The sequence below is a fragment of the Diadema antillarum genome, unplaced genomic scaffold (genome assembly GCF_040938485.1).
Source record: "Diadema antillarum isolate AM-2024a unplaced genomic scaffold, OU_Dant_1.0 scf00000030, whole genome shotgun sequence".
Classification (NCBI taxonomy): Eukaryota; Metazoa; Echinodermata; class Echinoidea; order Diadematoida; family Diadematidae; genus Diadema; species Diadema antillarum.
This window is the reverse complement of record NW_027270919.1, coordinates 516,471-538,680: the sequence shown is the minus strand read 5'-3', so window position 1 is coordinate 538,680 and position 22,210 is coordinate 516,471. Positions and strand designations below refer to the sequence as shown.

General features: G+C 37.8%; 1 protein-coding gene across 1 annotated transcript; it reads right to left on the bottom strand.

Moving 5' to 3' along the window:
• Positions 1-9,395: 9,395 nt before the first annotated feature.
• Positions 9,396-22,136, bottom strand: LOC139740157 (calaxin-like). Its single transcript, XM_071650748.1, has 7 exons — positions 22,085-22,136; positions 19,658-19,813; positions 18,846-18,950; positions 18,180-18,331; positions 17,462-17,566; positions 16,475-16,536; positions 9,396-9,534 (listed from the first exon to the last, which is right to left on the bottom strand). The coding sequence occupies exons 1-7, from the start codon at positions 22,134-22,136 to the stop codon at positions 9,396-9,398; spliced, it is 771 nt and encodes a 256-aa protein (XP_071506849.1).
• Between the last annotated feature and the right edge of the window lie 74 nt (positions 22,137-22,210).

Here is a 22,210-nt window from a genome sequence, read left to right as displayed (position 1 = left end):
AGAACACACTTTTTAGCAGTTAGAGTAAAATCTGACGTCAAACTTTATTCTTATTACACTTACATTGTATGTTAAACTGGTCTCTTGCAGTGCGCTCCGTGCTAGAACCAATCGGTGGGAATACTAACTTGTCCAAGACATTGTCTTCCTCGTCAGTAGATTGATGATGATGATGATGATGATGATGATGATGATGAGGAGGAGGAGGAGGAGGAGGAGAAGATGTATGGTGGGGATGTATAATATTATAATGATGACATGAGAAGGGAGTCATCATAGAGCGTGTAGGACGGGAGAGAGGAATGAAGGATGTTCGAAAAGTTAGGGTCAACAGGAGACAAAGGGAAGGAAATAGAATGGCTAGAGTTTGTAGCAGTGGTGGAATGGTGATTAGAAGAGGAGAGAGGTATCAGGACGGAGTCGAGGCCGGGGAGGCTCGGAGGATGGACAATGAATAGGAGGAGGAGAATTTTTAGTAGCAAGTAGTGAGGGAAGAGGAGGAAGAGGAGGGAAAGTAGGAGGAAGGGAAAGAGAAGAATGAGAAGAAGGGAAAATACGGGGGATAAGGGACAGGAAGAGGAGGAGGTCTGTAGGGGAAGGAGAAGGAGGAGGAGGGGGGGGGGGGAGGAGGAGGAGGAGAAACAAGAAGAGAAGGATGAGTAATCTCTGTTGGGCGTAAAACTTGATGCGGTTTATTGAATTTCAAGAATCACATGTTGCCATTGTGAAATCTGCTCAAGAACATGACGGAAGAACCACGGTCACCAATGTTGTTATTTGAAATGGCGATTAAGACGCCAATGTCAAAGCGTCACCGCCCCACTGGTGTGCGCGATGTGAAATTTTTTGAATTCTCGCAGCGTATTGTTACCAACTGAGAGGAAGACACTCCGAGGCAGTGAAGCGTTTTTAGCAAGCATGAAGTTTCTTGATCAGGTCATTCCTGTTCTGAGATTTTTGATGACCTGCAAACACGATGAAAAATCATGTATTTTTGAGACTAATGACAATTAAGCATTTCGCCGATCTCCACTGAGTGACATTGTGAAAGTTATTCTCGCAGAACAGTATTGTACAGGCGTGTGTCGTCTCTGGCCGCAGATGGCGCTATACTACTTTTACCAGAGCTGGTTTAACAGTCTGAATATGAAAAAGCAACATTAAAGGATGAATTGACATTAAACTACGCGAAATGGGAAAATTATACTTTATGAAATACCGAGTTTAACTATTGCATTTTGTTAAGATATATCCTTAGTATTTACCTCAGTTGATTTATTTAGAATTAATTGAATATCCTGTGTTTTCAGCTTTGCCCGCTCCACTTGTTTATTTATCATATCATTAAAACTTAATTAAATATTATCTGGCTATGAATCTCCATTTGCATAAGACCCAGTAGAGAGATATCAGTCATTATGATGTTCATAATTGATGAATAGAATATATTTTCAAGATTTTGTAAGTCCATCACCTCTCACATTTTTTTTGTGTGTGTATTTGTTATAGATAAAATCTTTAATCAGACTGGTGACTGAATAATGTCAAAATAATGTGTACAATTTATGTATGTTTTATCTATATTCTGCACACAACCTTTTGTCGTCCGTTAAACAGTGTATTATAGTTATATTTTGTGTCATTACAATGTAACAATTCATTTGATTGGTCTGAATAAAGGCTATAAAAAGCATCACAAAAAATAAAAATTCTCGCGTACAAAACCGCCTTGTCTGCAGTTGAATGCATTTATTTTTGAAGTTGGATCTCCCAAGACTAAGAGCTTCAGTTATGCTCCCGAAATTACAAGGTTTCTGTACTAAAGTAATCAATGGCCTTCTTCTGACTTAACAGGTTTTTGTTGTATCTGAATTTGACAAACCAGGGTCCCATTGCATAAAAGTTACAATTGTGGTAACTTTGCCATCTAATGGTAATTACCATGGTAACAATACCAATCAAAATCAATCAAAATCAAGTTACCATTGGATAGCAAAGTTACAATAATAATAACTTTTATGCAATGGGCCCCTGGTGAAAACAGAATGTGCTGTGTACTTTCCCTAGACACAAAAAATTGATTATGCTCATCAACTTAGTCACCATCATGAATATGATTATTTCTCATTAATTATTCTCTCTGTGGACGAAAAAAAAAGCAGTCTACTGCATTTTCAGGTCCATTAAAAATAACACACACACACAAACACACGCACGCGCACACACATATAAAATATAGTTATTTATATGATACAAGTATGCATAGAAGAGTTTATACATTACATATTCAATAGCCGGGTTCACACGTACAAAATAGCGGGATGACGATCGCGATGCAAATCTCGAGATTTGTATCCCGCTAATTGATGCACGTGTGAACCCGGCTAATGTGATACATTATCATAAGGGCCATACAATGTCAGGAAAATAAATACTGTATACGCTATAATTGTCGCGTACATAAATTTTCGCGAATTGCCGCTGTCACACATTTTCGCGAGTGGTTAAATTCGCGATTGGGGGACCAGAGAAAATATGAAGTGACAAAGAAAGTGTGAATTTCAACTTACTAGCAAATAAGAATGATACTAGTTATACACTGCATGGAAAAAAACTTACCAAACTCTGCGAACTAGTAAGTTAGAATTCAACATTTTTGAAGTGGTTAAATCCATCACGCTAGATTTCTGATGAGTGGTCCACTTGCGATAATGGATTGGCTCTCTACAGTATTCATAAGTAGACGTGGACGTGCGTAAACAAGCTTAGCCAGTATGGTCTGTACGGTAAGCCGTGACATGGTATACTAGTACTGAAATGTTCGTATCATCAAGGCAAGGGATTCATTTTGGAAGGTAATATTTTTGCGTGTTGTTAATTTCACGAATAGCTCCCGACTCGCGAAATTCGCGAAAATAAAACCCCCGCGAAATATATAGCATATACAGTATTTGGTTTTTGGCAAATACGGATTTGTGACATGCTAGCTTTGAATTGATATAATTTGCCCTACTTTGTTACAAGTCAAAAAAAAAAAAGTTAGAAAATTGCAAAGGTTATATTGCAGAAGTCAGCTCTGTGAGCATTTTCCTTCCTTTTATGATCTCCGACTTTATACAGGTACATGTAATGTGATAACGCACCACAAAACATTACATTGTTTGTTATATAAAAAGTCACTTAGTAAAGTATTTTTTTGTTTGTTTTTACAAAGCTCATTCACTCAAAGATAACAAGAAAGATGAGACACAAACAGCTGAAATATAAGAGAGCTAAATGTTTATATTTTATTCACATATTTTAAACAATCTCTACAGTGAAATGTCATGTTTTCAAACTTTCTGAAGAATGTCAGAACAGCCTTCTTTTTTAAACTATGTACAGGCAGAGATATTAACAGTATGAACAAATATGTCTCTAATGTCATTAAAGCCATTTTTCCTCAATGAAACTGTAGTTGCTATGACATTTTGTACTCAAAATAGGGCATGAAATTAAGACTAGGACAATGCATGCCAGTCGCAGTTATCACACAGCAAGAGAACAGTACATTCAACAGATTGGAAATGTAATCAGAGGAAAAACTGGTGAATATCTATATTTTTGAATTGTCAGAGTCTGTCTCTTTTAAAGTGCATTTGCTGATGGCACATTTAGTATGGAGAAACCTTGCCATAACGAGGTCACCTGGACCTCCGATTTTACCTCATTATGTTCAGTACCTTGTAAATGTACCAACACAGAAACCAGCTAAATATAGTCCTGGACAACCAGGACCACCGAATTCACCTTGTTAAAAGCGTTTCCTCGTTGTAAGTGAGCTTATCACTTTCCCCTTTCTTTGGTTGATAAATCATTCACCACATAGATATTACAGGAATAAGAAGAACATGACTGCCATTTTTAAACACACCTCAGAAAAACATAATCCGACGTACGTTTATAAGGTGATATTCAGATCCCTTGTTGTAGATCCAATATCCATTTAATATCCATAAATTTGAAACATGTTGAGGTTTGAGAAGTGACATCAGATGTTTGATTTGATTTGATTTGATTTGATTTGATTTTATTGGTTCCTGCATTATATCATTGCTCATGCAGATACATGCACATATATATCATATACATTGATGGTACCATACATATAAATGGGTATACATAAACATTAGTTGCTAACAAAGTAAGTTTCTTCATTACCTATACAGCAATACAGTTTCTTCATTGCTTTTACAATGTACAAAAGAACATATCAGCGATGCAATGAATAACGCAGAAGGGCTACAGCTTAAGCAATGCTTGATTTGCATGCAGCCCTCGTACATAATACATAATATATAGGAAAATAGGGGAGGGATGACTTGCATAGAGATAGGATAGGAGAAAGGAGAGGGGAGAGGTCTGTCTGCTTTCGCAAATACACAAAATTAGATCACCTGGATTACTGAATAGTAAAGTATTTTCTTACCGAGGTACAGGTGAACAGTTATAGGTCATGGTCGGTTACATAACATTACGCAAGAAATTCAGAACGGCGATAATTCCACGAGGGAATTTCATATACAATACAATTGCAATGACATTTATGTTAACCACATTTCCCTATTTTAAGGTCACCTCCTTTACAAACAAAGGTATAACATCAGTGATGGTGGGGGTGGGGCAAGAGACAGGTAGAGAGATAAATAGAAAGACAGATACAAAGATTAAATTGACAGAAAGAGAGAGAGAGAGAGAGCAAAAGAGACTAATTAAGTGAGTAGAGAACTGTGCTGAAAATGACAATATGTGACTCCAAGTGAATACAGCATATGAAACATAAGTTAAACCCCTACATTGTTGATGAATGCTGCACATGAAACAAGTCAAATTTGCAATGTTTGTCTGTGTTTGTTTGTTTGTTTGTTTTTTTAATTTGAAGTAAAAATGGATGATGTCACAAAGACATAACTCTTGGGCAATTTAGCAATTATTTTGCTCATAAAAAGATCAATATACAAATGTCTTAAGTAAAACAGAGTTTGTGATGTGGTCTGGTTGAATCCGCGCTACGGTGTTGGGACAGAGAACATTGCCATAAAGGAGTCGATTACCTACAGAGGGAGAAAGTAGAAAATACAGCAAAATATAAGTGAAAACATCAATGTCATGTATACGACGCCAAAACTCTGTGCATAATTCAAGCATTGCAATGGAATTCAAGCCAAAATTCATTTGACACACACAGCAAATGTGCATGGGACACAATACAATAAAAACCAATTGCAGCATGCATAAATGCAAACTTAATTTTGCGTAGGGACAGACATATCTTGAAGCGTTCTATGAAGTAATATCCCCATCCCGTCACAGAACAGTAAATCTGCACAACTGATATCATTTCAGTCTTGCCCAGTAGGTCAACAAACTTTGCACAAAGTTTGTTTCACTTGCTCACTTTCAAACTATATGCATAAAAGACACACAAGTGAACAATCCAAATAGGAGTGTAGCATAGCCACGCCCTCTCTGGTTGCTTCCGAGAACAGATGCCAGAGAACCTGCCAACCTTATCATAGGTGTACCATGGTACACGCCCTATACAAATATATGTCGTAACACTTGGTTCTAAATGAACCAATACACACCCTGTATAACTGATTATTCAAATTACCCTGTACATTACATGTCACAGTGTATGCTTGACTCACTAACACAATAAGAATGACATACTTGGTGTTTCCCGCATATGATTAATGATAACAATAATGATAATGACAGAAATGCATATGCTGCAGCCTTAACCCATTTCCCTGTACAGCATGACTACAAGCATGTACTTCCAGTTTCACAACGTACATCTTAATGTTTTACTTTGCACTTATCTTGGTACAGTATATCATACCTATAGAAAAACTCATATTTCATACAGACTTTTCAGAGACACAGCCACGTGAGGAAAAAAAAAACCACACTAAATGTTTCAAACTTAAAAAAAAAAAAATCTGTAATAGAACTATGAGACATTTGCAAACTTTCTAAAAGAGTTGCTTGTCACAGAAAATTATATGATGTGGATAATACAGGAGAACTGCATCATAACGAGGACCTTAACAACCAAAGCATGACAATTACCTCGTTATACAAGGTTTCTCACTATATCAGGCTACATAAACAAAGAAATACAAAGAGTTGAGACCTGCAAAATTGCCTTGTTGTAAGAGGGTTTTGTTAGTATTTCCAAACTCTTCATAATGAAGCTCCACCGTACTGTTTACAGGAAGTCGGCAAAAAGCTCAGTATAGATTTTTTTTTTTCTTTTTGAAGGTCTTACGGTGACAAAGCATACAAAAGTGAAATGTGAGGAATACAATATTAAGTGCTGAAATCATGATGTGAATTTTGTGGAATATTATTCAGCAGCTTCCTTCACTCAGGGTCATATAAAGGATAATATTGTGGGTGAACTGATAACATACAGTATCTGTTTATTGGCTAAGGAGGGTAGCTTTCAATATTGTGTTATATTTGACTGCATCCATGCATTTGAGAATATCTTGTCCCTGTTTTTTTTTTCCACACTCGAGTGTGGCATCAAAACAAAACATACACACACACACACACACACACACACACACACACACACACAAAAAAAATGCTGCTCTTGTCAAGAGTTAAAAAAAAAACTTTACCCAAACTCATTTATGATATATGGATTTCAAGAAAGACAACAATGAAAGTTATTCTGACGTCGAGCTGGGACGCAGCAGTTAGTAGGATTTGGGAGTTCAGTCTTGCATTTGGTGTGGTTGTGTTAGGACTGAAGGAGAGGTGGAATGTCTTGACGCATGTTGGCTTCCCATCTATGAGGCACCTCGATCACCTTGCACAATTGTGGGGAAAGGTGATGAGGTTTTCAAATGACATCTTTTAAGATGTGTGCCCACCAGAGATGAAGCATAATTATCAAGATAATTGATCATCGATAAGGCCCTCTCTCTCTCTCTCTCTTCCTCATTTACTTGCTTACCGTATATGGCATATAATATTTCATGGGGTTTTAGTTTCATGAATTTTGCCAGTCTGGTGCTCTTCACGAATTTAACGGCAAGTAAAAATATCAACTCTGATCGCAACATGAATGTGACATGCACACATACACTTCTCCGTTCATTACTGATGTGTTCTACGATAACAAATTTAACCTGTCGAAAAATTGTGGGGAAGTCCTGATTCGCAAAAATTGAAATAAAAGATCATAATAAAAAATAGACTAGCTAAATGTAAAGCACACACAGTACTTTTTTATGTCAAGTTCGGTCAATATGTTGTTGCCATTCATAAGCTTCCAACCTTTCTGCAGCATTTGAGTTATTCAACATGCATAATGTTCCTGGATCTTTCAGAGTTAGGTGTTGGGTTCTACCCTCCGTAATATATCGCAACATCTTGAATGCCACTTGGAAAAACAATGAATGCGGCCTTCTTGCATAGGGACCAAAAGCATCTACAGCAAAACAAACTAGCAAGATTGGGAATATATACCAAGGAGAGTGACAACGATAGACTTAGATGAGACAGAGGGAAAGTGGACATCAAATGTTCTGGGAAAATCATTTGGGTGACTTCGACCAATATTTAATGGAAAAAGGAAACATAACTCAAGTAGTATCTTGTTTCCATAAGCATCATGTTCCTTATATTCAGAACCCCCAATCTTCAAAAGAATAAAACAAAACAAAACAAAACAGAACAGAGCAGAACAGAACAGAACAGAACAGAACAGAACAGAACAGAACAGAACAGAACAGAACAGAACAGAACAGAACAGAACAGAACAGAACAGAACAGAACAAAACAATAACAATAACAGCAACAAAACAAAAACCAAAAACAAACAAACAAACAAAACCTGAAAGTCACAGCTTGGAAGTATACAGTGAGTGGCAATAAACCTCAAACAAACCATTTTTTTTTTTTGGGGGGGGAGGGGTGGGCTTTTTGTTTGGTTTTATGTTGAAAACAAAGCAGCAAAAGTGAATATTGTGGGATAATTGTCTATTTTTGTTTAGATAATGTTAATGCCTCTCTAGGGAGTTTCATATAGTATGAAGAATCATCAGCTTTAATGTAAAAGGGGGGGGGGGGGGGAGGGTGTTGGGGCAGCGCTGAAGAACATGGATTTCGAGAGGGACAATACAAAACAAGAAAAGCAGTAATCAGCCAATCTGCTGAAAGCATGATTCGTCTAGAGAAAAGAATCACAGAACAGCTGTAGCACATCAGATTATGATAACACAAGTCTGCATCCACATCTACCTCAACCTCTGCAAGCCTGTAACCATGGGAATGGGAGATTGGGTGGGTTTTAGCAGCATTATCATTACAGCACTGGAAGAGTGGGCTCTTGCACAAAGATAGGAAAGCATCTGTATTATATTTGAAGAGACAAATTCTTCTCGAAGGAATGCACCATAATGGAGGTAACAGGAGCCGATGTCAGTTGATACAGTAAAAAAAGAAGGAGTATGAGAAAAGGAGGGATAGAAAAATATAGACTGGGGGAGGGGGGTTGAGGGAGGGTAGAATACGTTGAGAGATGAGGGGTAGGGAGGGAGAGAATAAACATTTTCGATGGGGGAGACATTGAAGAGATAAAGAGATATAGATGGGGAGGGAAAGAAACATACAGTACAGAGAAGGAAGTTAGAGAGATATAGACAAGAATAGAGATAGAAAAGATAAGGACATATATACATGTGTAGATAGAGGGGGACAGAGAGAGAGAGAGAGAGATGTGCCACAGATACATTGATAAGGAGAGAGAGGAGAGATTGTGAGATTATATAAACGGGGGAGAGAAAGAGGGAGGGAGAGGTGAGAGATAGATAAGGGGGAGAGATGAGAAATAGAAACATATACACAATAATATGGAGAATGAGAGAGGGGGAAAAGAAACATAGACAGATAGATGGAGAGAGAGAGAAAGGGGGAAATTACTGGTAGTGTCATGTGTGGATATGAAAAACATGCAATACTTTAGTCGAGATGGGTTGTGAATACTTTCTGTCCAGCTCAATCCTGCGGGATATGAAGATGTGTGGCACTGTTCGGGCAAAAGAGCCTGATCACGTTTTCGTCAATGATGTATGTCCAGTTAGGCAAGGATAAATGGAGTTACAGCAAAAAGCAGCCAAGTGCTTTGCATTGAGGAGCCATGAAGCTAAACCAACTGGAAAAAGGAGCATTCTTTTTTTTTCTCACATCGCCGGCCATCACATGTAGCTGCTTCGCTCACATAGTAGGAAGGGAAGAAGCAAAGGCAGCGATTAATACTGAAAGGATGAAAATTCACTCCCACCAATCACAGCAAAGTTTGCAGACACGGCGGCGCGGCTTCTCCCAAAGCTGCTGGGCTAGTGCTTGCCGCTGGTTGAGATGCGAGAGCGGTTGCGAGTCGGTCCTCGCTCTTGCTCGTCTCCCCCCTCATCCGAGGAGCAGTCCGATGAGGAGTCCCTGGACTTTGTTCGTCTGCTCTTATACTTCAGCTTTGTCCTTGGGTGTTGGAAAAAAAAAAGTATTTCATATAGATACCTCATAAAGTTTGCTAGTTGACATAACTGAAAAAACTAAACTGATGTGCCTGGTTTACAAAATGTTTCCATGGAAACATCTATAAGTGATACTCCTAGTGATAATTATGATACATTCAACAATTATTACAATGATTTCTTTAAAACTATGATCATAATGGTGATTATCATCATGACTATTTAACAATCAAAACTGCTATAATTGCTGTTATTTACATCAATTAAAGTGTAAGAAGTATCACTTTTGGTATTAAAAAAAACCCTGTCAAAATAAGTGTTATAAATGTTATAAGTAACTATAGCCACTGAACACAAATTGATTTCACTCTATCTAGAATATGCTGCTTCCAGTGACAATGCATTCATGAAGAAACATTTCAAAAGGTTACCTAGCTGTCAAATCGGATACATACTCAATGACATTGTGTTATGATAAAGCTTCATTGCAAATGGTGGCAATTAGTATGAGCCTACGCCATTAGACATCATTTCTTTTTCTTTTTTAATACGGCTTCAGTGAAGCTTGAGCATAGTCCTTGTTACTAGTCACAACATACTTTGTAGTGGGATCCTCTTATAATGCGGTTAGTAACCACACACACGGTCCAATGAGAAGATACCAAGACAGTTTGGATAAAATAAATGTCCGATACACATCAGCTCCTGTTTCGTGATTCACTTGATATGTGATGCTGCTCATGAAATAGCATCCTATAGGATAGTGCTTCAAATAACGCTATCTTCTTGAAAGAAACCTAATGTATGCCTCTTTCCTAGCTGTGCTCTAACTATATCTCTGATATGACCTAATTACACACCTTAAAAGTAGAGGAGGTTGAACCTTCAAGGGAAAATCATACTCATCTAATCTAAGTTAGAATCTCTGTGAATCTGAGAACCTCGTCACATGATAAAGATGGCTTCTAGGGGGTCTCCCCAGCGTGTGATAATCGATGATCGTCTGACCTAAATTTCATTGTAGTTGTGCCAGTTTCACTGGCCATTACTGCACTTGTGGAACTTTGGTACAATTGATATTTTATGCTGGACCAGTTTCAGTGTACTTTGTCTTTGCATCATGATTTTGCGAGTTATAGGCTGAGTATGTTTGTCTTGAATTCGATATTTAATAATCCTTCCTCTGATGACACTTCATGGTGGAGGCATAAAAATCGTCCAGTGATATTATTTTCATGATACTTCAGTGCAGGGTGAAATTTAAAAAAAATGAATAAAAAATGCAGGAAAGAGCATGCCATGCAGGAACCTTGCACTGATTACTCTCTTGTAAAATATCCTCCTTCTTGAGGTAAATTCAAATTTTATCGAGACAAACTAATCACTGACTGACTCAAATTATATTCGTAACTACATTGAGGGGTGCTGAGGAATATATTGGACAAGACTCCCGACTCCCAAGACAAGATATTTTTTACCCACTATGTCCCACTTGACCCAGGTGTATAAATTGGCACCTGGCAATGCTAGGAAGGCCGTATTATTAAGACTTTAGAAAAAAAGAAGTGGAAGAAAATGTCAAATTATTTGGCTTTCAGCTGTATTTGTGTTGAACAGTTACATGAAAATTCTGATCGATTACAGACATGATTTTGCTCTTCCAGAGTTAAAAATTGTACATGTATTCATGAAAATGAATAGATAGATGAATGGTTAGCTACCTGAGTACCCATACAAACTATTAAAGTGGAAACTTTCATGGAGGCTAATGTTAGTGAAAGTCATTTGATAATATTTTCATTGATGAGTCTTCTTGAACATAAAACAACATTTCCAAAATACTTTGCACATTCCAACCCATCAAATACACTGTGTATGTCTCAATAGCATGAATGAATTAATAAGTATACAAATGCACATTAAAGCAGTAAGAATACGGCTGAATATATGAGCCAGAGACGCCTGCAATCACAAACCTCTATGCGACAATTTTGGCACCTAACCTAAGCATGAAGCATAATATCTGAAGATTAATTTTCACCAAACCAAACACAGCCACAAATTACCAAACTCGCCCACTTCCAATTCAATTTCACAAAGCAAGTTATGAGCAGTAGAGGCATATATGAAATGGAAAAACAACAACAAAAACCAATGCCATAATATGAACTATATGCAAATGCAGATTTCTGCATGGCACAGAGGATTAAAATGCCAGCAGACTCAATATATATAGGATACACAAATTTTTCCTCTAGTATGTACAGTACATGGCATGAAAACACAGCAAGCAGAGTTGCACCTAGCCTATAATCTAAGTGGAGCATACAGCTATATCTTTACTGTCAGGCTGAACGTCTGATACAGTGAGACTATATCGTCTTTGCTAAGAGATACATCTGATGTGCCCATACTACAAAAAGTGCATACGTGCTAAGCATCCACCGCCTTTATCCACTGGTAGGCATAGTTTTCTTATCATGTTGATTTTGAATCTCGGTCAGTTTTCGTACGAAAAACTGTCATCGATTCAAAATAGATAACAAGAAAACAACAACTATCCTGAAAGCAAGATGAATGGATAACAGTGGTGGGTGCTACCACTGTTTGTAACTCGCTGCATCAGACGTTTCGCCTAATTGAAAAGGCAATAGTCTCGCTGCATCAGGCATTTAGCATAACAGCAAAGACAATAGCTGCATGCTCTGCCTAGATTAAAGGCTAAATTGCACCTGACTGCATGGGAGATGGTGAAAATTAAATTGCGTAATGTACTACAGCGGGGAGCATTTGATGCATTTTATGTCAAACCGTTGCCACGGAAGGTGATGCAGAAGTAATGCATGGCAACAAAATAGAGACAACACACAAGTAGCATATTTTGCTTTAAAACCGAGCAATTACAGATATCAAATTTCACTTATATACTTGCAATCATGTCTAAAATAATAGCCACAGCTGATGAATGTAATGCAGGATACACTGTATCATTCTCTCTCTCTCTCTTTCAATTGTAAATTGCATTTCGTTTGAAGCTAAACCTACAAGTACAATTCTAGGATGGGGCTACCTTTTCTAGAGACTGCATTGCACTATTACTTGATCGAAGAGCAAAGGGTTTGAGTTGCCATGATAGCGCTATGAAGATGGGTTCTGAAAAGGACTGATTTTAGATCACAAAGGGTACGTATGTCACAACTGAAGAAAAAAATAAAAGCAAGATACATTCCTGCATTTGTGAAGTGTCACAAGACATACCGTAAGTCTAATCCAAGTTTATGCATAAGGTGCCCACAATGAAAATACATTCAAGATTGCTGGTTGTTGCTAACTGCATCAAATGACGTTGAGCTGTATAAAGTTGTGAGTACCCTACAGTCCAGTTGATTCTCGCAACAAGGAACTCACAGCTACACCAGGGTCCCATTTCATAATACTTGTTATCAGTGACAACTGCAACATTTCCATGACAAATTTGCTCTAAGCCAATCAGATGCAAGGATTTCAGTAGCTTATAACAACTATGACAACTTGCCACTGATAACAAGCTTTATGAAAAGGGGCCCAGGGCTGCACACTAACCCATTTTTTCTACTGGTCCGACCAGTCTCTTGGTCCAGTGGGTACCAAGGTTTTCTATTATTTTACTGGTCCATTCTTGAAAAAGTTTCTAGTCCAGCAGTAATCTTTATCGGTCCTGGACCATCAGACCAGTGCTAGTGTGCAGTGTTAGCTACACTGTACCACACACAATGCATGAAACCAGTCACAAACCCTATCTCCATCTCCCACAGAGGGGAAAAAAATCAGACGTGCATCTACATGTAGACTTCTTAAAGGACAAGTTCACCTTCATAAACATAAGGATTGAGAGAATGTAGCAATATTAGTAGAACACATCATTGAAAGTTTGAGGAAAATCGGACAATCCGTTCAAAAGTTATGAATTTCTGAAGTTTTTGTGCAGTAACCGCTGGATGAGAAGACTACTGCAGTGTGTGAAAAACTTAGATGTCACATGCGTACAACAATATAAGGAAAATATAAAGAGAATTTCACAAAATTTCATCTTATGAAAAAAGTACACATTCCCCCGACTCGTTACCGACAAATGTTATGGGTAATATTATTCCCCCTGCCTTTAGAAAGAGGCAAGTCAAGTGCTCTTTTATTATGCGAAAAAAGTGAAAATATGTTGAATTTTCTTTATATTTTCTTTATACTGTTGTACGCATATGACTCACAAGCTGTAGTAGTCTCCTCATCCAGCGGTTCCAAAACAGAAATTTTAAAAATTCATAACTTTTGCATCGATTGTCCAATTTTCCTCAAACTTTCACTGATGTGTTCTACTAATATTGTTGCATTCTCTCAATCCTTATGTTTATGAAGGTGAACTTGTCCTTTAACCCGTTGAGGATGAGTCCCGAGTATACTCGGGCAGGTGTCTATGGGAAATGTGTGTTGTAACAAAATCAAACCGTCCTCAACGGGTTAATTTTCTCATGTTCCAAAGAGTCTTAACCCTAACTTACCTGGGCTATTTTGTGAGCTTGAAGTCCTGGGGGGGCATGATGGCCCCCTTATGATCTCAGCCGCGATTTGCGTGTTCGTTACAAAAATTGGCACACATGTCACTCATGACGCAATCTATAAAGCTGTGTTGTTAAATTTCAATAAATCGCTTTATCTTATTTCATATGAATTAATTATGTTAATTTATGCATAAAATTAGAATGTGGCTGGAAATCATTAAATAAAGCCCCCAAACTTCAAAATTTTTTGCTTTAGGACTCTTTGGTGAATTCTGATTTAATTTAGGTCAAAAAAATTGGTATCGATTTAATTTTTTATGTATTTTATTGGTTTCATAATTTCTTATGTATTTCCGTGTTTTTTTACTTTTTGATTTTTATTGCTTTTTCAATGGGAATCATTGGCAATACTATTTCAATCAAAAGAAATATAGAATTAATTGTTTTTAATCACTAAAAGTAAAAATAATGATACAATTACGAATTTCAGATAGAAACCTGATTTGCATTCATTTGGTTTTGTACACAAAATCATGTTTTTGAGCAATTTTCAGTCTGACATGCACTTACATAATGTTGCGTAACTTCAAAAGCGCGTACCTGGACGTCGCAAATTTGGTCTTAAAAGTTGCGCAAGGCTTCAAGGTAAATTGTCATGAATCGCCATGTGGATGTGTTCTCACGTTGCAGAGATGTCGCGCAAAGTGTCGAGGGGGGCCATTATGCCCCCGCCCGGTAAGTTAGGGTTAAGAAGGGGAGGAAAATATATTCAATTATCCATGGATAGAGATTCATTTTACACTTCTAATCTGGTATCGTACATAATACCAGAAAAGCTTGTTCCTGTACTGACTCATAACAGGCAACACTGCAGACCAGTGCCTGTGGTCAAAGTACAACATGAGGGCAAGCTACCACAACGGACAGCCTGCTCATAGAACAGAGCTCTCTATGTCACCCCAACCCCATCAAAACCAAAACAGTAACATCAAACTTGTCCATGCACACAGCAAGAACACTTGGTATGCACTGACATGGATGCAAACAAACCGTGAAACAAGAACAAATCATTCTCATACATGTAGGCCTGCAAGAGATATACTTTACTGAGAGTCATATCTGAGGTTGTTGTCATTTTTTTTTTCAGTCATATAAAATATTTGGACAGTATGTTTTGACTGACGAGAGATATCATTAGCCTTACTGGCCAACTACAATCACATGTTTAACTAAGGATGTGGAGCAATAAGCATTGTCCAAAGGCATTCATCATTTTCTGAAATCAGGCTATGTCAAATTTTGTGGTGCAGAAAAAAAAAGATGCTTGTGCAGAGGGAACTGCAACATGCGTGACACAAAAGAGCAATTTTGCTGTGATATTTGATGTGCCATACATATGAATCATGGTTGCAGAGCAAGAAGGGTATAAAATCAATCTGACTATGTGCTGACTTAAGCTGTTCTGGCTTTAAAGTGGAACAAAAAGAATCCCATAAAAATACATTTTTTTTTTTTTTTGGTGGCGGAGTTGGGGGGGGGGGGGGGGAGGGGACATTTATTTTCATATGCTCTTTCAGAAAAGCAGATACATGTACCTTGAGCATGATTTCAAAAGCTTTGACCCTATGATATTTGAATCCCCTCATAACAAATGAAGCAGCATTTACCATATTTGTCATCAAAACAAAATTTCACGATGTGTCTCTACCAAATCTTTAAATTAAAGCCGCAAACACAGAAACACCAGGCTCACAAGCACAAAAACATCACAGCAAATGCATGCCAGCAGTGAAAGCCTTGTAGTTGTTGGGCCTTTTTTTTTTAAAGCAATAAGTAGATATTGATGTAGACTGTAGATTTTTTTTTTAACATCTTTAAGACCAAAGTCAATGATTCACTATTAAAGATTTCAAAGACTGCCATTGACAGTTTTCATATTTTTCTTCAAAGACTCATAGAAATCATTTATAACTTGCATTTCCAAATATCTATTTTGCTAGCATTTTGATATCTTAAAATTAATGTGATACGATTATTATGATGATATGAGCCAGCAATTGTTAATACTAACATTGTTGTTTAAAATTCAGCCCGTACAGTCCCACACTATATATATGGTTGTGATAATCAATCTCAATTATTATGCGTAAAATTAAACCATTATATCAAGATGTAGTTATGTTCAGTTACCATGGACTGGGAAAAGGCACAAACCAAGCATAAAGACGCTACAAATATTGACATGAAAAGCACACAGGAACATACATCGATAAGCATGTGATGGTTTTATGTGTGGTTTATAAATTGTGATGATGACATACTGGTGATGGATATGCTTATGATGTTAACGAGACACCAAAATAAAACGCTACAAAGCAAGAGACAAGACTGGTGACCCATTCTACTGACTCTGGGTATAGAAGATCCAGTTGCATGAGCTTCTTGCAGTCTTCAAGAAACTGGTCACAAATCTACAAGAGGGATGCAAATGATGTGGTCAAAAAAAATTCATTCTGACATCTAAAGCATGGTGTGGATTAATCCTCCTTATCATAGGTTGCATAATGAGACATTCCCACACTGGAATAACTATACCTTTAATACTGGTCCTACAAACATGAATCAAACCCAATATGAAATTCAATTGACAGTTGGAAAACTATTTTGTATACTCCAACCAAAGCTTCTTCACTGTTGAAGCTGCTCTGTATCAAACCTTAACCGCCTAACACTGTTATCTGTATCAACGGTAGCAAAGCCTTGCTAAAGGGATAGAATTTGTTCAAGCAAAACTTCAAGGGAGCTAACTGCCCTATCCCATAGTAGGGCTCATGAGCTTCCAGATGTTTTTTGCCACAAAAACTAGGATTGCAAAAGACAGGATTTACACTCTTGAACATAATATCCAATCTTCAATGAGAAAATGAATGACTTATCTGATTCAAATTTCAATTTCTTTCCCCTCTGAACTGCACATAAATTTCAAACACCTTACTGTTTACCAGGCAAATATTTCTCAATGATGCCAGCAAGGAAATGCTGCACATTCCAAACACAGCAGACAGGGTACTGCCTGGCACTAGATTTTTGTATCACTTTATGGAAAGGACCATCCTATGAATAGCTGGTAAATAAAAATGCGTCTCGAATTCACAAACACACTGCAGACAATATAATATCAAACATGGCTTGTTGAGTAGATATGTCCAAAAAGTGATTTTTTTTCCATTCTTTAAAAAAAAAGTTCTATCAATATGTGTTGTCCCCATTCATGGAATGTCCTCCTGAATTGTCTGACTGTGGTATATATCCCTCCTCCTAAACCACACCGAACTTTGTTTAGTATGATATTAGTAGTATGTTAGCTAGTATTCATGCAAGGGTCATGACACTTACTTTTTGTTTTGGTAGACAGTCCCCAAAGCACTCAACAAGTAGTGGTTCTGCCTTCACAGACTCAGCAAAGTCTTTTGCTGATAACCTGCCGTCGTGATCAAGGTCCTTATTTGAGAATGGGGGGGGGGGGGGAACAACAATAGCTCATTCAAACTTCTCATGTTGATGCAATTACATAACCACAACTTACACTTTTCACAACTAATTTGCAAATGGAGGTATAAAATATTCACAACAGACAAGGTGAAGTTAATTTTGAGCTCTAACAACATGAAAACAAGTTCTTGTTTTATTTGTTTTGACAATACAACCCTCACTTCTGTTCTTGAGTCATCACCCTTACCATAAGCTCAAGGATCTTCCTGGGAGAAAGTGAAATCACCTCACAATGCTGTATTTTGCCGAGCATCTATAGTAAAGCTAAACCATATCTTCTTTTTTCTTGGTGGCCCATCTGGGCCACTAATATCCTTAATTTTGACATTTTGGTGGCCACAAAAAGAAATGTATTGACCCGAAATAAAAATAAACACAGCAATTCATGTTTAATCTTAGTTGCCCAACGAAGCAACCTAATGAAAACCTTTCTGGACATTTTGCGGTCCAACATCAATTTTAGTGGCCTCGGGCCAAGCTGCTACTGCTAAAGTCAAGCCATGTTTATAGCAGTAATCACTTCATTTCAAATTCAGTGGAGGAGATTGGAGGATGCACTCACCATCTTCTTGATGGTGATTTCTACCAGGTCCTTGATGCCTTCCTCTGGATCCTCCTCCGTGGGTTGCTTCACCATCGACGTCTTCAGGAGATGGAACATCTCTTCTCGCTGGATGAAGCCGTCGCCATTCAGGTCAAACACTTTGAAGCAGACTTGGGTTGGATTGGAAAGGCAGAAATGATTGCAAATTAACCCATTAAAGGCTACTCCTGAGTATACTCGGGCAAGGGTCTATGGGAAATGCGTGTTGTAACAAAATCAGCCCTTTCTCAATGGGTTAAGGTGAGGGAAATGTATTTGTTGCTTTGCCTTATTGTAGAAGGCTAATGCTCTGTGTGCTTTAAGGGTCAATTTGCACAGAAATCCCAACAGTGTTGTACACACTTTCCAAAGTCTGTAACACAGAAAGCTTTAAAGGAGAAAAAAAAAATGAAAATGGGCAGACCTGAAAAGAAAATGTTCTGCTTTCATTTACAGTACATGCCACATCTTAAGCAAACACTAGAAAAATGCTGTAATCTTGTAATAGTAATCATAAGAAAGAGAGACTTCTTATAAACAACAGTGCACAATAGTTCTAGATACAGTAATACCTCTATGACAAATGTTTTCACACATACACAAACGCATTTTTACATTTTATTTTGATATCATGTGAATACTTACATTGAGTTTTCTCATCTAGTGTTCCCTTGAGAAAGACAGACAGACCTGTGATCCACTCGTAGAGATTTATGCAGGCATCATTGTCCTTGTCAAATGCTCTTAGGACTAGAGAGATGGAGAGAGAGAGAACAACAGGTTATGAATAATGTCAGCTTCCGCACAGAGGATGAGCTTGGTCATTGCGCTACAATCGTGCACTACTCATTCAGGAGAACAATGTAGATAGAAGAGTCTTTGCTGGGAAAAAGAAAGGCTATGGTGGCCATCAAGAATGATGAAATTGATGATTCAGTGAGTAGGGTTAAAAACTCAACTTCTCGCCTCTGTGTGGCATGTAGACTCCACGGGAGAGAAAGCTGTCAGGAGATTAACAATTTAAAGCAAGTCATCACTCCACTACACTCTTTTACAAAATGAAAAGTTGATATACTGGACACTGAAAACAAAAAATACAAAGGAACAACATTTTAGCAGTCTCTGATAACCACAAATGACAGAAGAGAAAAGAATATATGGGCGTTGCAAAAAAGTTGGGTTGCCACGCAGTTGCAAATTTTTTGTACATCCCTACATTCTTTGTAAAGTTGCACCTGATTTGTGATTAATCAAGCAATCAAGCACAATGTTTTTTTTTTCTGAGACAGAATCAATTGTAACTTGCAATAGATTACAAATTTGCAGTCAACCACAAGAATTCCAAATGTTTTGCTTGTTTGTTTGTTTGTTGTTTTTTTGGAGGGGGTTTACAAGTGATTGCAACTTTCTTGCAATGTCCCCCCCCCCTAGTTTTGAAAAGGATGAGTGGGGCTTACTTCTATCCATCATCACATCATCCGTCATCTTGAAGGTAGAGTGGAGAACCTCTCGAAACTGAGACCTGTCCAGCTTGTCCTCACGGATGGAGCCAATGTTCTCCTTGGTCAACTCCTTGAACATCTTGGTGAGGGACTCCTGCTCTTCTTTGGTGACTGTTGGCCAATTTGTGAAACACATACTAAAACAGAATGAACTGTGAAGAAAATTCTCTTGACAACATCCACAGAACGTTCTAGAACAATCCACAATTGAAACATGTGTTCATGTTTGAAATTGCTTTGTGGTAAACTATTTATAGTGCTGACTCATTAAGTCATGATGTGTCTATCATGCTTGCAAGGTTGAGTGTAATTTACAATTCAAACAAATTTCATGCTCTAAGGTTTGGCCATGAAATATTTCTCAATATCATGAACTGCTAAGTTACAATTCATAGTATGTAGGCATGAATTATTTGGCTTTCATGAGTAAATATGAAAATCGTAACATATGTGATAGTATGGTTTTCAGGGGTCGCACTTAACTTTTTTTTTAATTAGCCAGGCGGACTACCTAGAATCAATTTTGACACTGAAGCAATATTTTGGCTAGCCAGACGGACTAGTTACTTCAGAATTTTATGATTTTTAGCTAGTCCGACATGATTTTGGGTGGCCAATGGCCAGCGGACCATCGCCAATTTCGAACCCTGGTTTTGAAGGATCTGGTAGTGGTTGGCTCAGGCTGTATTGGCTATAAAACAATGGCTAAGCATAGGGTCAATTTAGTCTTGTTGACCTCTTATTAAACTGTGCAATGCTGTACAAGATAACGCATAATCTCGCACATGTTGACATGATTAAGGAACAGCTTAACAACCACTCCCTATTGTTGTACGTGACCTCAGTCACAACCATCAATACCTGGCCCCATACCACACCCAGCAGAACTCTCTATCACCAAAACTCCTTCTTACCAAGAACCATCTAAGACTACAACAGGTTACCCCAGGAGGTGGTTGAGGCCAAATACCATCGACACATTGTGTCACGAGCCTCGGCCCAGGAGTAGTTGCTTAGCATTGATTTTTCATTATTAGGACTCTATTGTTTTTATTATTACTAATATTATGTATGGACTTGTCAGTTTATTGGTCATTTATTTACTTATAATAGATGATGATTTTTTTCTGCAACTTGTGTCACGAGCCTCGGCCAAGGAGTAGTTGCTTAGCACTAATTTTTCATTATTAGGGTTCTATTGTTTTTATTTATTATTACTGTTTATTTATTGACTTGTCAGTTTATTGATCTTTTATTTACTTATGAAATAGATGATGATTCTTTCTGCAACTACTGTAAAACGAGGAATGTTCGCATGCATTTTAATTTTGCGATTTTGGCAAGCGCAAAGATTCGAAAAATTAAAATGCAGGCGAAAGTTCTTGTCTACATTATATGCATTGAACGCCAGTGGCAATTCACGAAAATTTCATATCACGAAAAAGGCCGTCGGCTCAAATTCGTGAAAATTTCATGCCGCGAACACATCATGTTTTACAGTACTTGAACCCTTTGAAGACTCGCATAACTTTAGACCTCCTGAAAGTGACAGAATAATCAGCAAGTTGATTGTGGTCACTCTCATGGAAGAAGAAGAAGAAGAAGAAGTTGTGAAATATCTTCACAGAAATTTGCTGAACACAATTCCATCAATATTATGGTTAGAAAAGACATCATAAAGACAAAATGAGCACAAACAGACAAACGATTGCTAATAAAAATAGAAATCTAGAGTCTAGATTAGATATCTATCATGTATCAAATAAATATCAACCAGCAGGACAATTTGGCCCACCTTGGACAGGTGGTCCGAGTTAGCCCAGATTCTTTTCTGTCTAGCCATTCCCCTTGCATTTTGTTGTCATTGTCATTGACATGAAATTGAATAACTTAGTTAGGGTCTATTAACTATGGATAGGGTAATTTTTCACACAATACCACATCAGTGACAGTGTCAGTGCATCGTGAGAGCACCCATAACTTATGTAAGGCCAAGGGGTCGAGTCTCTGTTGTAGGTTCTTAACTGCTTGCACAGTAGCTAGTAGGGCCCCAACAGTTACAGGTAGGCCTATAAACGAACTGTTACATTGCATTTGTCTGCTGCGGGATTATTTGTATGTTGACCCGACTGTTTGCTCGGTCGCTGTAGCTGTAACGCTAACGTTAGGGCCTCTAGGCTGTACTACTAGTATGCTGTAGGCTACGCGTCTTGAACTCGCAGCTCCCCGATCTCGTGGGCTAGTGTACTGTAGACAGACGCTGAGCTTTACAATAGCACTGAACAAAAATGAGGAGTCAGTTTCGAAATAGATGGGCAACGAAAACTAACTACAGCACACATTCTCAACAAAGAATTACACAGTTGTAGATTTCCAACTTACAGTGACAGTCTTTGAGGCTTCCACCGACATTTTTACTGTTACCCTTCATCATTTGTAAATAAACGCTCTGAAATATACGAAGAATATTCAGCAAGAGGGTGGCCAAAACGTACAACTTGTTTGGTT

Excerpts from the sequence above, each read along its gene's own strand:
- LOC139740157 (XM_071650748.1), bottom strand. The coding sequence starts at position 22,136 with ATGATGAAGGGTAACAGTAAAAATGTCGGTGGAAGCCTCAAAGACTGT. Across the intron at positions 17,567-18,179 it reads AAATCACCATCAAGAAGATG|GACCTTGATCACGACGGCAG; the intron begins GTGAGTGCATCC and ends TTCTCAAATAAG. Across the intron at positions 16,537-17,461 it reads ACTGTCTACCAAAACAAAAA|ATTTGTGACCAGTTTCTTGA; the intron begins GTAAGTGTCATG and ends TCCCTCTTGTAG.